The sequence below is a fragment of the Heterodontus francisci genome, chromosome 5, assembly GCF_036365525.1.
Source record: "Heterodontus francisci isolate sHetFra1 chromosome 5, sHetFra1.hap1, whole genome shotgun sequence".
NCBI classification, from domain to species: Eukaryota; Metazoa; Chordata; class Chondrichthyes; order Heterodontiformes; family Heterodontidae; genus Heterodontus; species Heterodontus francisci.
Genome location: NC_090375.1, coordinates 172,089,250 through 172,107,551, shown reverse-complemented (window position 1 = coordinate 172,107,551; position 18,302 = coordinate 172,089,250). Strand labels below are relative to the sequence as shown.

The 18,302-nt window shown below is 44.1% G+C and overlaps 1 protein-coding gene across 4 annotated transcripts in view; it reads left to right on the top strand.

The window, feature by feature from the left end:
• The window catches only part of dok6 (docking protein 6), a 506,642-nt gene that overhangs the window by 474,268 nt on the left and 14,072 nt on the right, over window positions 1–18,302 (top strand). For 2 of the 4 annotated variants that reach the window (XM_068032346.1, XM_068032347.1), the window contains exon 8: window positions 11,454–18,288. In XM_068032346.1, the coding sequence (XP_067888447.1) occupies window positions 11,454–11,593 (140 nt within the window). In that variant the 3' untranslated portion in view covers window positions 11,594–18,288. Of the gene's footprint in view, window positions 1–11,453; window positions 18,289–18,302 lie in introns of those variants that run through there. The other 2 variants (XR_010975089.1, XR_010975088.1) reach the window with 2 other exon arrangements.

Genomic DNA, 18,302 nt, shown 5'->3' with positions numbered 1-18,302 from the left:
ACAGGAAAAGACAGGCTAGATAAAGATAAACTATTTCCACTAGTTGGAGATTCTAAAACTCGGGGGCATAGTCTAAAAATTAGGGCCAGACCGTTCAGGAGAGATGTTAGGAAGCACTTCTTCATGCAAAGGGTGGTAGAGGTTTGGAACTCTCTCCCACAAACAGCAGTTGAAGCTAGAACAGTGGTTAATTTTAAATCTGAGATAGATTTTTGTTCAGCAAAGATATTAAGGGATATGGGCCAAAGGCAGGTATATGGAGTTAGGCCGCGGATCAGCCATGATCTCATTGAATGGCGGGACAGGCTCGAGGGGCTGAATGGCCTATTCCTGTTCCTATCTTCCTATGTTCCTAACACCGTCTGTAAGTCAGAGCAGTACTAAAGGCAATAGAATTACAACTTACTCATTTTGAACTGCCTGATGGTAATGGTGAACTACCAGGGGACACAAAACAAACTGGAAGGGAGAAAGTACCTTAAAAAATGAGGGAGACTCAGTCTAAAAAGAACATTCTTTAATCTTCCAGTTGTTAGCCTACATCCTCCTGCCGTGGAGGAAGTGACTGACTTGCAGTAATGAAACCATACCCTTCAATGGAGGAAATCAGGAACACAGCCGTGAATAAAGAGTTGCAGAATACATCAGAGAAGTTTCAAGATTTGAAGATGGGTACATAACCCATGCCAAGTTTTTGCTGAAGAATTATGTCCCCTTCATTTCCCACTTCTGGTGATTTCTTTGGAGGAGGATATGATCTGTGAGACCCAGGCCCCCTGTGACATCTCAGATATTCAGCTTCTCACAACATTACCACTGTATTTGGCTATGAAACCAAATAGTTTTTAGATGCTTGTAGTAACTGAGGGTTCAGATCAGGTGGCAGCCTCACAGATGAATCTTTTATTGAACTTTACTAAACGGTATTAGTCCACAAGCATAATACTAGGAAGGTGGAGAAAAGAAATTAGGCAGTTTTCTGAAACTGCTAGTGACACGGACCCTCGATGGTGGCTGGCACAGATTAGAAAATAGGGCCTCCAACGTCACACGCCTGTTTTGCATGTCTGATTCTATGGGGAAGCATAGAGTTGCCGCTAACAGCAAGCAAAATCATATTTGATTTAACATGGTATGTAAACACTGGGGGCTGGATTTATTGATGCCATTTGGAGCAGGAATGGAGGCATGGGGGGGCTGTAGAAAAGTGTCGGACACGTCCGCCCGGAAGTCCGATGCCACGACATCAGTTCCTGATTTAGTCAACGACGGGAAAACACCAAGGCAGCGTCATTGCCCTGATGCAAGGGGACTGTAATTTAAATTGTAGAACAGATGGTTTTAATATACTAGCATGTAATTGTTCGCGATTCAATGGGGGGCTTGGAATTAAGTGGACGACAGGCAACTCTCACGTGCCTTCGGATCCCGGCCGTTGAAAGCTGGTGGCATGGAGGAGAGGACTCAGTGCTGTGTTGGGTAGGCAGCCATGACCAGCACTGGATAGGGGAAGAGTAGGGAGAGGAGGCCATTGTTAGCCTGCAGTGCTGTGAACTTTGCACAGGTATGCTGGGTCTTGGGTGGCAGTACCGGGTGGGCTTGGTCTCTGGTGGTCTGCACCAGGGTGCTTAGTCTTGGATGAGAGGGTTGGGTGCCCATATTGCTGGATGAGAGGGTCAGGTGGTCATCCTATCAGATGAGAGTCTTGACTATCAGCAAGGGTGGGCACTGAGGGCCATCGGCAAGTCTGTTGGGAGAAATAGCAAATGGACAGCTGCCAAGGCAGGGTCGTCTCTGCAAGGACAGCGCTCTGGAGGCCAACTGATTTCTTGACGTGGTTCTCATACACCCTGTCTTTTTGGAACCTGTAGCATGATGCAGCACCTCCAACAGAGGGAGGACCTGGAGGCAGCTGTGCCTGTCCGTGGAGCTCCACAACGAGATCAGCAGCAGCCGGCTATACTAAGAAGGCCACCTGCACCAGAGAGTGTACCGGACTCAAATCAGCTATATCCAAATGTCTAAGCGGCATTGTCAGCGAAGACTATAGCTCTCCAGGGAGGCCGACTTATGTGCCATGTTGCAGGACGAGTTGCGACATGGGATTCAGTGGTCACCCTATGCGCAAGGCTTTGAAGATCACCGTGGTATGTAATTTTTATGTGGGGTCTGGATCATTCCAAGGATCCACCGGAGACATATGTGGCATCTTCCAGGCAGCAGCCCACCGCTGCATCAAGGAGGGGACCAATGCCCCATTCAAGAGGACCAGTGACTATGTGCACTACCAGACCAACCCTAATAGTCAGGCCAAGAGGGCTATTGGATTCGGGGCCGTTGCTGGATTCCCCAAGGTGTGATAGACTGCACGCCAGTGGGCTTCAAGGCTCCAATGAACCAGTCAGCCGCCTTCATCAACAGGAAGGGTTTTCATTCCATTAACATTCAGCTGGTCAACGGCCACCAAAAGTGTTTCCTGCAGGTGTGTTCCCACTTCCTGGGGTGCTACAGCTTTTCAGGCCCCACTGGTCCCCTTCAGAGGTGGATTTGCAGGGACAAGGGCTACCCATTGAAGACATGGCTACTGACGCCTGTGAGGAACCCCCACAGTGCAGTAGAGAAGAGGTACAGCAATTGTCATGGGTCCACATGAGCGACCATCGAGCAGGCCATTGGGCTGCTGAAGATGAGTTTCCATTTCCTCGATCGTTCCGGTGGAGCCCTGCGGTATGTCCCAGCGAGGGCCTCGCGTATCATGGTGGTCTGCTGCGCTCTGCACAATCTAACACTGCAGAGGGGGAGGCCTTGGATGACGAGGACATGATTGAACACCAGTCCTGAACTCACGAGGAGGACCCGGAGGAGGGTGATGAGCAAGCAGCACTGGATCTTGAAGCCCTTGCACTGGAGGCCCGGCACATTGAGCGACGCACAAGGGAGGCAAGAGACAATCTCATACTTACCCACTTCCAGCCACCTTGATAGCCTCTCAGAATGAACTCAATAAAGACTCACCTCCATTCATGCAGTCTATCCCTCCTTTCTATTTGTATTCTGTGCCTAGCGCCCAGCTGAACCACGCGCTGTGGCCCATGGGAGACGCTATTCAAATGAGGACCATGCCTACGTTGGCAGCCACTAAGGGGGAAGGGTGAAGTCAGCAGCTCACAATTAATGCAGGAAAGAAGCATTTTCAACAATGAAAATTAACTTCAATAACAAAAAAGCATTATAAGACAAAACAAATGTCAAACACCTGTGAAACCCCAAGTGTGTCTAGGTGCTTTATATGTTTATGAGAGCTTCTACAAGTGATCCTGCGTTAGGACCCGCAACGGGGTCACTAAATTCAGCCTGGATCTCTGGCAAGGTGAGAGGAAACAATGATAACTTATAATGCTAGGCAGCTCCCAGTGCAGTGCATATTTTCAGAAATACTATGCACAAAGAAAGCAAGGGCTTAATTGTGTCAGAATCATTCATGTATGTGTCAGTGCAATGCTAATAGTGGTTGCCTGTGCCTGAACCTGAAAACATTTCAGTAGTAGTTCTGCCATTCAACTATGTAAATGATTTAATTACCCAGCTTCCAGACTCTCACACACTGTTACAGTTTGTCAATGAGCTGCAGAAAGGAAAGTCATGCACAGCACGAGTTAGTCCTGGATTTTCTTTTAGTCTTTCATGGGATGTGAGTGCCGCTGGCAGGCTGTCATTTGTTGCCCATCCTTTATTGCCCTTGAATTGAGTGGCCATTTCAGAGGGCAGTTAAGAGTCAACCACATTGCTGTGGGTCTGGAGTTACATGTAGGCCAGACCAGGTAAGGATGGCAGATTTTCCCAAAAGGGCATTAGTGAACCAGATGGGTTTTTATGACACTCTACATCAGCTTATCTTATGAAGAAAGGTTGAACAGGTTAGGCCTATACCCGTTGGAGTTTAGAAGAATGAGAGGTGATTTTGTTGAAACATACATTAACTGTAAATGAACAGCTAAACTTTGATCGCAAAATAGATTGACTGATTGAGCTAGATCGTGACTCAGAGGTGGGGAGGAAGCAGGTGGTGCCAAATGAGGTTGGAAAGCCCCGAGTTTCCCTCAGGTGCTGCCGTATTTCACGGTTGGACATGATTAGCATTTTCTTCTCTGTTTCCCAGCCGCAGTCAGCCAGTTTGAGAGTCTGGCTGTAGCTGGCTGTTGGATGGATAGGGGACTTGATAGAATGGATACCAGGAGGATGTTTCCTCTTGGCCTACTCCTGCTCCTCAGTCCTATGTTCCTATGATAGTTTAATGGCACCATTACTGAGACTAGCTTTCAATTCCAGATTTTTATTAATTAATTGTACTTAATTTCCACCAGCTGCCATGGTGGGATCTGAACCCATGTCCCCAGGGCATTAGCCTCGGCCTCTGGATTACTAGTCCAGTGACATTACCACTATGCCATCATCTCCCTTATATCTCTTTTGTATTTGCAGAAGATAAATAAGCCTTGTACTTATCCCTCTGGCCTTTGTTCCATCAGCAGGATAAATTAAAACCCGAGCACAGCCAACCCGAATCCGACCCATGCCCGAGTCCTTCAATTTTTATTCGTGCCTGACCCGACCTGCAAATATCACACGTTATGAGTACAGAAAAAAAAAGGCGTCAAAACTGAGATTAAAAAGAAAACAATACAAAATAAAACCCGAACACAACCAACCCGAACCTGAACCTGACCCGACCCGAGCCCGAATGCTGGACACAAAATATACACCCGACCCGACCCGAACCCGACACATGTAGTCGGGTTTGGTCAGGTTTGGGTCGGGTAGCCAGGCTTTAGGATAAAAGAATCAAGGTGTTAGAAAAGTGCCATTCCTGCGTCTATCTGGGAGCTCAGTTGGGAAATTAGCCAGGATTTCCCATACATTAACTGTAAATGAACAGCTAAACTTTCATCCCAAAATAGATTGACTGATTGAGCTAGATCGTGACTCAGAGGTGGGGAGGAAGCAGGTGGTGCCAAATGAGGTTGGAAAGCCCAGAGTTTCCGTCAGGTGCTGCCGTATTTCATGGTTGGACATGATTAGCATTTTTTTTCTTTGTTTCCCGGCCGCAGTCAGCCAGTTTGAGAGTCCGGCTGTGGCTGGCTGTTGGGTGGATAGGCCAGAGCTGGGGAGCGGAGATGAAGGAGGGAGAGAATGGAGGCCATGAAGGGGAGGGGTCAGAGACTGAAGGCCAGAATTGTGTGGAGATCAGAGGTCGGCAGGGGTTGGACTGGGGGTGGGTTGGAGATTGGAGGGGAGCGGGGGTGGGGGGGTGGGTAGCGGATTTGGACATCAGAGGTTTGTGGGGTCAGAGGCTGGGGGTCGGGGAGCGGGAACAGGGAAGGTGCTGTTGGAGGTCAGGGTTGGTGGGTCAGTGAGCAGAGGCTGGGTGGGGGTGTCGAAGGCCGGGGTGGGGTGAGGGGGAGCATAGATCGGACACTAGGCAGTGGGGGGAGGTGGGGTTATAGGATGTTCGGAAGCTGGGGCCAAGGGGTAGGGTGGGTGATCAAAGGCCTTAGGAGTGAGATTGGAGGCCTCGGGGCTTCCCACCTGCTAATACTTACGCAGTTTGAGATTGTAGCTGTAAAATCACTGTAAACAGAGATGGCTTCACTCTTATCGTGCTGAATAAGAGATTTCATAGAGTAAAATAACAAGCAGTGTGACGACTGCTTCATGGAAATATGTATCACTCATTATGGATCTCATTCAAGAAGGTTCTAACAGCAATGGATTACACTAATGGATCAGTGACAGGAATTGCTGCTTAAAAATGTCCACCAACAGAATTTGTATAATAAAAACAGTAAGTGCTGGAAATACTCAGCAGGTCAGGCAGCATCTGTGGAGAGAGAAGCAGAGTTAATGTTTCAGGTCAGTGACCTTTCATCAGAGTTCCTATAATGTTTGATTGATTCTGCAACCATCACAAAGTAGTACCTTGACTGCAAATGATACTAAAATAGCTCTGGTTATTAGCTATTTTTACCTCAGTTTGAATTGTTCCTTCATACCCTGGGGTGATATATTTCTGAGGTACTGGGTGGGCAGTGTTTGACTTCCACCAAGAACAAGTATGGCGTCGGTGGATCAGCCACACTGACTCCACTAAGCCAGCATTGGGGCATCACAACCATTTTCAGCTTCAGGCCTCATTTGATACAACAGGTGGGTTCAGGGCGCCAAATGCTGGAGCTCGCCAGTTCTGGGAGGGTGGGAAATTGGCCAGCACCCACAATGAGCTTGCAAGCAGTTTGGGCCGGAGGGTTGGGGTGTGTGTGTGGAACTAATCCCCTAGGTCTGGCAATAGGCCTCTTCTTCCACACAGTGCCCTGGGTTATTTTACATCCACCTGAAAAGGCATTGTGACTGTGCTGAATCGGAAACCTCAGGGCCCTACTGGAATTCTCTTTGTCCCCTTACACATCTTCCTGCAGCGCCACACCATCCCTTCCCTGCTTTAGTCACAAGAAAGGCATCTTTCCTTTAAGCTTCTGCAAGCCGTTAATAGTTTGTAACAGCACCTGATTTTCTTTCCCCTCCCTAAACAGTGAGCATCCCACGATAAACGCATTCACATTCACAACTCTCCCGACTCATGAAAATGAGGAGTGACCCAGAAAATGAGACCTTTTCTCCCACCCACTCCACCAGTCAGCCAATCCTTTCACCTCACCATCCTCCTGCTGGGTTAGAGCTGGGGGACCACAATGACCCCAGGGGACTGTACGAATAACAATTCAGATGTCAGAAAGAGGAAGAATGTAAGTGCATTTCCTGTCTCGGTGGAAGATAAGAAAAGTTCAGAACAACAACCTTAGCATTACTGCTAAAGTATACAAGAGTCAAGAAAAGTTGTAACAAAGATAAATGAAGGTGAGAGAAAAATCACATTAGACGACAAGCTTTTTCTTGTCTGTACCGGAAGCAAAAGAGATATATTCAAAGAACCTTTCAAGATATGGTAGCTTTGTTCAATTCTTGGTCAGTGTTGGGCTTTATGGAGAGGTAAGATTTGTTGAGAGAAATATTAAGGCAGATTCAGCACTACATGAACTGCTATGCCTGTGCTGGGACGAGGGAGCAGTACCCCAGGACATGCGCGATGCCAACATCATCACCCTCTATAAAAACAAAGGTGACCGCGGTGACTGCAACAACTACCGTGGAATCTCCCTGCTCAGCATAGTGGGGAAAGTCTTTGCTCGAGTCGCTCTGAACAGGCTCCAGAAGCTGGCCGAGCGCGTCTACCCTGAGGCACAGTGTGGCTTTCGTGCAGAGAGATCGACTATTGACATGCTGTTCTCCCTTCGTCAGATACAGGAGAAATGCCGTGAACAACAGATGCCCCTCTACATTGCTTTCATTGATCTCACCAAAGCCTTTGACCTCGTCAGCAGACGTGGTCTCTTCAGACTACTAGAAAAGATCGGATGTCCACCAAAGCTACTAAGTATCATCACCTCATTCCATGACAATATGAAAGGCACAATTCAACATGGTGGCTCCTCATCAGAGCCCTTTCCTATCCTGAGTGGTGTGAAACAGGGCTGTGTTCTCGCACCCACACTTTTTGGGATTTTCTTCTCCCTGCTGCTTTCACATGCGTTCAAATCCTCTGAAGAAGGAATTTTCCTCCACACAAGATCAGGGGGCAGGTTGTTCAACCTTGCCCGTCTAAGAGCGAAGTCCAAAGTACGGAAAGTCCTCATCAGAGAACTCCTCTTTGCTGACGATGCTGCTTTAACATCTCACACTGAAGAATGCCTGCAGAGTCTCATCGACAGGTTTGCGTCTGCCTGCAATGAATTTGGCCTAACCATCAGCCTCAAGAAAACGAACATCATGGGGCAGGATGTCAGAAATGCTCCATCCATCAATATTGGCGACCACGCTCTGGAAGTGGTTCAAGAGTTCACCTACCTAGACTCAACTATCACCAGTAACCTGTCTCTAGATGCAGAAATCAACAAGCGCATGGGTAAGGCTTCCACTGCTATGTCCAGACTGGCCAAGAGAGTGTGGGAAAATGGCGCACTGACACGGAACACAAAAGTCCGAGTGTATCAGGCCTGTGTCCTCAGTACCTTGCTCTACGGCAGCGAGGCCTGGACAACGTATGCCAGCCAAGAGCGACGTCTCAATTCATTCCATCTTCGCTGCCTTCGGAGAATACTTGGCATCAGGTGGCAGGACTATATCTCCAACACAGAAGTCCTTGAAGCGGCCAACACCCCCAGCTTATACACACTACTGAGTCAGCGGCGCTTGAGATGGCTTGGCCATGTGAGCTGCATGGAAGATGGCAGGATCCCCAAAGACACATTGTACAGCGAGCTCGCCACTGGTATCAGACCCACCGGCCGTCCATGTCTCCGTTATAAAGACGTCTGCAAACGTGACATGAAATCGTGTGACATTGATCACAAGTCGTGGGAGTCAGTTGCCAGCATTCGCCAGAGCTGGCGGGCAGCCATAAAGACAGGGCTAAATTGTGGCGAGTCGAAGAGACTTAGTAGTTGGCAGGAAAAAAGACAGAGGCGCAAGGGGAGAGCCAACTGTGTAACAGCCCCAACAAACAAATTTCTCTGCAGCACCTGTGGAAGAGCCTGTCACTCCAGAATTGGCCTTTATAGCCACTCCAGGCGCTGCTTCACAAACCACTGACCACCTCCAGGCGCGTATCCATTGTCTCTCGAGATAAGGAGGCCCAAAGAAAAAAAAAAAAAAGATTTGTTGAGAGAAATATTAAGGCAGATTTAGCATGGAGAAGGCACAGAAGTACCGGTTGAGATCAGAAGACATGACAAAACCAAGAATATCAATAGATGAAGTAGTACTAAGATGGAGCCATTGAAAATAAGCATCTGTGGCTGTTTGAGAGCAGTGAGAGATTTATAGTACCACCGGCAGAACTTACAACTCTGGCGAGGTGTGAAGTGGGAGGTAGTGGATCAGCCGGCTGTTATATAACCCGCTAAGAGAATAGGAGCAAAAATCAGACTGGATGTAGAAGAGGCAGCTAATCTGCTGGCATCCATTGTATACACTCTCGCCAAAATTGAAAGTTCTGCCCTAATGTATTTGAAAAATTGAAAGAAACAATGGGGTTGAAGTCCCCCTTCAGCCCAGCTGCAAAACGGTGGAAGTAGAAGTCAACAGAAAAGGAAAGCGGGCAGCATTTATAGTGGGAGGCAAATCTGCTGATGGCCATTTTATGCCCCCACCAAAATTTAATTTTACCCCCCAATATTTTCATTATCCCATTGAAGCAAATGAAGAAAATCTAGATTTAGTCATTTGCTGCAGTGTGACAGAACAATAGAAAAGTTACGGCACAGAAGGAGGCCATTCAGCCCATTGTGCCTGCGCCAGCCAAAAAAACTATCCGTCCAATCTAATCCCACCTTCCAGCACCTGGTCCGTAGCCTTGCAGTTTACAACACTTCTGGTGCATGTCCAGGTACCTTTTAAATGAATTGAGGGTGTTTGCCTCCACCATTATTCCTGGCAGTGAAATGCAAACACCCACCACCCTCAAGGTGAAAAAGTTTTTCCTCATGTGCCTTCTAATCCTTCTACCAATCACCTTAAATCTGTGCCCCCTGGTAATTGACCTCTCCACTAGGGGAAACAGGTCCTTTCATAATTTTATACACCTCAATTAAGTCACCCCTCAGCCTCCTCTTTTCTAAGGAAAACAACCCTGGCCTATCCAATCTTTCCTCATAGCTGTAACTTTCAAGCCCTTGTAAATCTCCTCTGTCCTCTCTCCTTAGCAATTATGTTCTTCCTGTAATGTGGTGACCAGAACTGTGCGCAGTACTCCAGCTGTGGCGTAACCAGTGGTTTATACAGTTTCAGCATTACATTCCTTCTTTTGTATTCTATACATCGGCCAATATAGGAAAGCATTCCATATACCTTCTTCACCACTCCATCTACCTGTTCTGCCACCTTCAGGGACCTGTGGACATGCACTCCAACGTCGCTCACTTCTTCTACCTCTCTCAATAAGCTCCCGTTTATTGTGTATTTCCTTGCTTTGTTTGCCCTCCCCCCCCCCCCCCCCAATGCATTATCTCACACTTCTCCATTTGCCACTTTTCCACCCACTCAACCAAACCATTGATGATATTCTGGAGTCTACAGTTATCCTCTTCGCTATCAACTACACGGCCAATTTTTGTGGCATCAGCAAATTTTCCAACCATGCTTCCCACATTTAAGTCCAAGGCATTAATATATACCACAAACAGCAAGGGACCCAACACTGAGCCCTGTGGAATGCCACTGGAAACAGCTTTCCATTCGTAAAAACATCTGTCGACTACTAGCCTTTGTTTCCTATCATTCATCCAATTTTGGATCCAACCTGCCACATTCCCCTGTATCCCATGGGCTTTCATTTTACTGACCAGTCTGCCATGCGGGACATTGTCAAATGCCTTACTAAAATCCATGTGGACCACATCCACTGCATTACCCTCATCAATCCTCCTTGTTACTTCCTCAAAAAGCTCAATCAAGTTAGTAAAACACGGCCTTCCCTTAACAAATCCATGCGGATTATCTCTGATTAATCCATGCTTTTCTAAGTGGCAGTTTATCCCATCCCTCAGTATTGATTCTAATAATTTACCCACCACCGAGATCAGACTGACCAGCCCATAATTATTTGGCCTCTCCCTCACAGGAGCGGAAGCATATGATTGAAGGGAAGTTGGCAAATGTAAAGTAGAATCATTAGCAAAATAGTGAATCTGATTGAATGACGGTTAATAAACCTTATTAATCAGGAAAAGCTGAGTGGAGAGAACATACGAACATACAAATTAGGAGCAGAAGTAGGCCATTCGGCCCCTCTAGCCTGCTCCGCCATTCAAAAGATCATAGCTGGTCTGTTTGTATCTCGAATTCCACACTCCCATCTACTCCCAATAATATTTGGTTCCCTTACCTAACAAGAATCTATCTACCTCCACCTTAAAAATATTCAATGACCCCGCCTCCACCACCTTCTGAGCTGCAAAGTCACACAACCCTCTGAGAGAAAAAACTTCTCCTCATTTCTGTGGCGAGAGGATAACGTCCTAGGAACCCCTGCACCAGATGAAAACCATTAAACTATAGAGGTTTGCAGCACAGAATGAGGTTATTCAGCCCATTGTGTCCTTGTTGGCTCTTTGCTGATCTAATCCTACTGCTCTGCTCTCTCCCTATAGATAAACCAAAGAATATAGAGCACAGAAAGAGGCCATTTGAATCAGATGAGGCTGCAACGTTTGAGAGATTTGAGAGGAAAATTCAAATTGTTCTGTTTGTGCTGTTATTCATGTTAAGATTATAAAAGAGGAATTAAATCCTCATGAAAGCTGCATCAGTTCTTCTAACATAACTTTTTCTTTCCCTGACAGGAAATGATTTAAACTTGACAAAGGTTCCTCGGGCACAGACCTTCCCCAGTTACATCTCAGAACAGAGTCACGAGCACCAGTACTTATTATCTCCGTCTAGTGGCTACGAATCAAGCTACAGCTCTGGGCTGGCCCAGTGATGTGCATCGAACAATGGGAAGAGTCACTGTGAGCCGGGCCACACATGTACTAAGAGAAGCCTGAATATCTAACAGGGGGGTGGCGACGAAATACAGGTGAAACAAAACAAGACTCGGGTGGCTGTTACTGTACTTGAAGCATTCAGGAGATAAACTGAATATTCATAGGCTTAAAAAAAAATCATTTTTTATATTAATTGGCTCCCACCTGCTAATACTTACATACCTCCTAGGGAAGTGGTATTTGATGTAAAAAAAAATGCAATGTAGAATATTTTTTAAAATCCTACTGCTGTAAAACAAAGCTTCTGTGTGTGAAACACGCTTGTTTGGATAAGTCTAGAAGTGATCGAGTCAAATTGTCGCTGTCTGCCACAGCTGTCTGTTACACAGTGGTTCTGTTACTAATACTAATTCAGGTGTTTACTTTTGGATTCAGCCAAGCAATTACGCACATCTATCAAATCACTTTTGTGAAAAAAAAACCCTGGATTTCTTTGCGTCTATAATCAGGTTGCAGCTTTATTTGTGGTCATCTTTTTTGTTTATCAAGTTAAATGTTCTCTGTTGGATAAGGGCTCTCTGGTTCACATTGGCAGACCGTTTTCAGTGCCTGAGTTGGGGGAGCAGCAAGGGGTTTCCATGGATAGTTGATTTTTGTAAGTAGACCATCCAAGTGGTTTTGTGCTTGAACAGCTGTCTGTCCAACACATGAGAAACAAGAGAAATGAATGACTTACTAAATCACCTAATGACAAATGAAAGTTCATTCTAAGAAAACAAAACAGAAACTTTCTGAGTGCAGAAACATATCAGAAAGGTTCTGCTCAGAAATGTGATTTCTCTGCAAACACAGATCAATAGTCAGATACCTATTCTCTTAAAGGGAACACTCTTAAGTGCACACCTGATTTTGTGTAACTGCACCTTTCACCCAGTTGGAGTCATAAAGCGATAACTAATTTATTGAAAAACATTGCTTGCAACCTGAAAAAAAAGCATTGTTTAACCAGACTTTTCCCTGGGAAGGGCCATACTGATCAGTGTTGACCTTTCAGTGGCAGTTAATTATCACATAATAGCTGGGCACCCACAGTGTGCATTTTGAGTTGCTCCAACTTTAAGCTCCTTAACACCTAAAATTTGAGACTTTAGGAAGCCAGAGCTGAAACAGTACTGCCAGGGAATCGATTAATTCACAGCCTGTCATCACTAAAACAAAAGAAGAAAATTCTGGAAACACACAGCAGCTCAAACTGCATCTGCAGACAAATTAGTTTTGATAAACGGTCTGCACCCAAAAGGTCAACTTGGCTGTTTCTCTCAACAGATGTTGCCAGATCTGTTGAACATTTCCAGAAGTTTCTGTTTTTGTTTCAGATTTCCAGCATCTGCAGAATTTTGTGTAAATTATCACCAAAGCTAACAGCGATTAGACATCTATAATCCTAATGTGCTATGATTAATGTAACCATAATCCTCTGCATATGCATGTTGATTTTTGTTTAAAGGAATATGTTCTGCTGCATCCAAGTTACCCAAATGGAACCAGATTTCATGTTTCTGAGACAGCCTGGAAGATGCTCAGTTCAGGTGACGTACACAAAATATGCAAGCTACACCCCCTTACTTTGCAAATTAGGCTACACAACAAAAGTTTAAATATATTCATTAAACTAGGATGGTTGATGTAAAACAATCAAACTGCGAAGCAGGACATTGCCTGAAGGAATTTTCTCTGAACTGTAACCTTGCAATGGCATCCGATAATATAACTTCCCCAACTGGCAACCTTACCCTCAGCATGTGGCTGGTTTGTGCATTGCTATTACCCTATCTGTTTGGGAATTAATATATTTTGGAATAATGCTCTTTACTCTGATTATGCAGGGGAAAACTCCTTAGAGTTAATCCTCGCATCTTGTGCTCTGGATTTGGTGACAGAACTCCATTTTTAAGGGACTGTCTGTCTGGTAAAATGAATTGCAAAGCATCTTACCTGCTTTGAAAAACAGGGTCTGTGTAATCATGCTTTGCAATTAATGATCATGTTTGCCCTGACAAGCTTAATTAAAACTGCTGGTAAGGGGAGGACAGGCAGGCATTGTAAAGGCTTATGATATGGTGAAAGGATCACTTGTTGCAAGATGAACTTAATTTACAAAGAAGGTCAAAGTACCAGTATTTCACTTAAACTTTTGGAGTGAGTATCCTACCAGCGAGGACTATGCACCATAATGTGAGATCTGAGCTGTCAATATATGATCAGGTGCCCCAGTGGTGGGAGAAGGAGAGAGGGGACCCTGGACTATCTGCTGAGAAATGATCAAGAGGCCTGTACTGGGTGCACCCAGACTTAGCAACAAAAATAAATCAGGGTTATCTATAGTCAGGACCTACAGTTAAGTACCAACAAAATAAAGTGCCAAAATGTAACGATGCTGTTGTCAAACTAGTAATCTGAGCATGATGGAAAAATGAAGATAGAAGCTACTAAATAGAGATGCTGGCACTGGATAAAGTAAGGTGGACTGAATGTACACATTTATTATCAGGAATTAATAACCTGAGATAAGATATTCTGGACCAGATGAGAAGCACAAGCATAGTGTGGCAAGTATAAGAAAACAAACAGTAGAATCTCTGATAGGTCCAAGCATGGTATATTAGAAGATTCTTACAGTCAGACACCAAGGAAGACCTACGAACATAACCATCGGACATGTCTATGCCCAACATTGATCACAGGATAGGAAAATGTTAAAACACTTTGAATCAAACCAGCAGAGGCTACGCCAAAACAGAATGTCCTGAGATATCAAAGTAAACCTCAATACACAACTTGGAAAGAGCTGTTTCAGAGAAGTGTAATGGACAGCCATGAACTAGAGCAAGCAAACAAGAGAGTCTGATGGATTTCTGCATTGACACCAGCCTAATGATAGCAAACATCCTGTTTAAGAACAATAGTAGAAGCAAGAGCCCCTAGGATGAATTCACAAGAAACCAAATAGATTTCATTCTGATCAGACAGAGGTGGAAGAGCAGGTCTAGGAACTTTGACAACCTTCTTGGAGCAAATGGTGGCAGTGATCACCAACTACTGCTAGCCAGGTAGCAACTAAACGAAAAGGGAAAATCCAGTCCTAAGACAGAGCAAGTGTAGTGAAATACATATCAAGGTCAACAATAGAATTAACATTTTGGAGTATCTGAAAAACAGGAACTAAAGGTACTATAAACTGAAGTAGGAAAAAGCCTTTTTCAAAGTCACTGAAGAAACAGTCCTCAAGTAAAGAAACAAGATAAAAGTAAATTGGATCACCAAGCTGTTAGATCTTATAGAAAAAAAAGTTTAATTTATATAGTGCTTTATCACATCCTCAGGGCATCCCAAAGAATTTTACAACCAATGGATTACTAGTAAAGTGCAGGCACTGCTATTGTGCAAGTAAATGCAGCAGCCATTTTGCACATAGCAAGGTCCCACAAACTGCAAATGAATAAACGAGCATTTTTTTGACAGTGATGTTGGCCAGGACATTGGGAGAATTCCCTACTCTCCTTCAAATATTGGTATAGGATCTTTTACATCCACCTGAGCATGGGGCCTTGATTTAACGTCTCATATGAAGGAGAAAAGGAAGCTCAAAGTGGGAAAGGGTGAAGAAGTCAGACAGATGCAAAGAATCAGACAAGGTAGTTCAAAAGTCAATAAGAAATGACAAGGTAAAAGAACTGAAGAAACAATACAAAGAAATGGAAACTAGAGAGAAACAAAATGATCAAAGTTTTTTTTTTGGTTTGTAAAATAATTTAGAGGGGCACTTAGATATTAATATGACACAGTAAAGGGTAAAAGAGGTATTGTCTTAGCTGAGAATGAAGCCATTAAAAACAGATGGGATGAATACTGTAAGAGCTTGTATAGGAGTACTAACTCCAATGTTCCCCCCTACAAGGAACATCTATTAGGCTACACAGGAGAGATGGATCCTCGACCTATTGAAGCAGAAGTTGTAGCTGCAGTCAAGCTCATAAAGCCCCAGATGTTTGATACCCCAAGTGAAATGAAAAGAGGAGGAAATTAAATGATTAGAAAGTTCAACAAGATCTGCAAGTAGAAATGGTAAATGGAAATAACTAGATGAATGGAAGAAATAGATGTCTGTACCAGTCGTCAAGAAGGGAGATAGTAGGAACAGGCACAAGTGCACAATTCTAACATTTATTCCACATGCTGTTAAGGTGCTACCAGGAGTCAATATAAAATTCTATGAAGAAATGAAACTCATGGGCTTCTTCAAACATGTCATAAGACTCCTTAAGAATCTCTATGGCAAATAGAATGCAGCGGTGAGAAAACTCAGTGTACTTGTAGCAGAAATTAGGATTGAGAAAATTATCTGATAGGTATGGATCCTCTTCCCTACCTGTTTATATCTATTCCTAGGTGCCTATGAGGATAGCACTTGGAGGCTTTTAAGGAGGCATAAAGGTCAGAAACAAAGTTTAACAACCTGAAAAATGCAAATGCTTGTCATAATCATGGCTGAAAATGAGGAAACTACAACTGCTAGTGGGTGGACTCATTCCTATAAATCCAGGAAATGAAACATAAGGGTTAGATATTATTATTTAGACCTTTGCCTACACCCTTCAACTTGAAAATTTTTGTACTGTAACTTACTGGGAAGTGCAAGTTGATAACAGCCTGGCAGTGACAACCGGCATCTAGGATCTCAGTGAACAGTGGGACTTAACTAATGAGATTTAAGGACTAAGAAAGAAGCAGAGGAAGAATTAAGAACAAGGGTGAACTAGAGTCAAATCAGGTACAAAAAGAGAAATAAAGAGAAGGAAAGAGAGATCAGATTAAGTGAGAGAAGAGACAGAAGGAAAAAGTAAGAAAAAATTGAAACATTTTAAATTTGTCATTATTAAAATCTCTAATCACAATGACTACATGCAGGAATGAGATTAAACAATTTGAATTGTTCCCTTTAAGGGCCAGAGAGGTTGATTAACATTGCATTAAAAATAATCATGTTGTTTAAAAGGTGCTTACATTCTTAATTACCAGGCATAACTCTCTACGGCAAGTTTAATGGCCATTTAATTTGAAAATCCAGCAAATTCCTAAAAGTAACAGACAAACGGTGAGATGCTGTTTGTGCAAAGCAAATGGCGTAGTGGCTTAAATTGACCAGTAAGTTCTGGAGATTTGCAACTCACATATCTTTTAATCCCCTAAACTTGCTGACCGATTTTCAAATGAATAACACCATGCTTCATTAAAATGCTGTTATTTTTCTAGCAGGATCATGCCCAGTGCAATTTGGCATAGCATCAATGAAAGTGGACATACTAAGAAAATGGAGACAGGATCAAACACATCAGCAGGTGCTGCTATTAATGATCCTGAGTCACACAGAATGTGCTTAGAAGAGATAAAAATTAGATTGGTCCTAGTGAGAAAGGCAGCTTAAACTTTGAATAAGATTTGGAAGTGCAGAGGATTGTCTGTGGAGCAAAGAGACAGCTGGAATCTATGATGTGGCCAGAAGTTCTCTGTGAATGTAAAGCATAGTCATTGAAAACATATTTATGCCTTCGAATATCGGACATCCAGATTCCTGCAAACCACAAAAAGTAGCAATAAATGGGTGTTTAAAACATCATGGACTGGTGAGAGTGGTACAAATAAGAAAAGGAAACTCCAATACTTGAGCATAGCGACAGAGGAGAGGGAGGCCACCAAGAAAAAATAGTTAAGCAAGGAACCATGAAAAAGCCAAAAACCAAGAGAAAGATCAGGGAAAAGATAGTTGGATAAAGTAAGGGAATGGACATGAATGGCAATCAGAGTGGCAGTAGTTAGCCTTACAACATTGGGTAACATGGCTATCTAACTTCAGATATGATACTCAGAAAAGAAACCTGATTCTCTGTTGTCCTGGTTTTCTCATCTCTCTCTGCTAATATTATCCTGAAATGAGCTATTGGCAGCCCTCTGATTCTCATCATAATAAATGGAATCAACTGGTTTGTTATCAACTGCCATAAATGCATCCAAAAACAAATTATATTTTGACACCTAACCCAAATGACCCTGGAGCCATCCAGTAAAAGTTTATAATCATTTTGACTTTGATGTCAGTATCGTGGAAGTTGAGAAGAGAATGACGACATCTCCCAAGACTAAACAGGAGTCATGGAAGCTTCTAATTCAGCAAAGGACAAAAATCACGGGCTGGATTTTGTGCTCCGTTGGAAGGCCCATTTTTTGGCTGGGGGTGGTGTGTGTGCGGAGAATCGGCGTAGATATGTTTGCCACGGAACCTGACGCCGTAATGCCAGTTTATGATTTTCTCGGAGGCGACAAAGTTCTGTGGCGGCACCTCTGCTGCTATACGACGGAATCCTAGTTTAAATATGGTCAATACTGTTTTGCATGTATTGGTATCTAATTCGCCGCGATTCTACCAGCCATTCGCAATCTTCTGCACGAATTGCAGCACTCACATGCTGTCACTTCCTCTCCTTGAAAAGCTGACACCAAAGAGGCAAGAGTCCTTGGTGCCTGCAAAGGTTAGGCAAGTTATGCGATGTTATCTTGTGGAATTTTTTTTTTTCATCAGTCATTGCCACTCAGCTCAATCTGCAGCTATGAGGAAAGGGTGGAACTCTGCAAGTGTATACTGCTGGA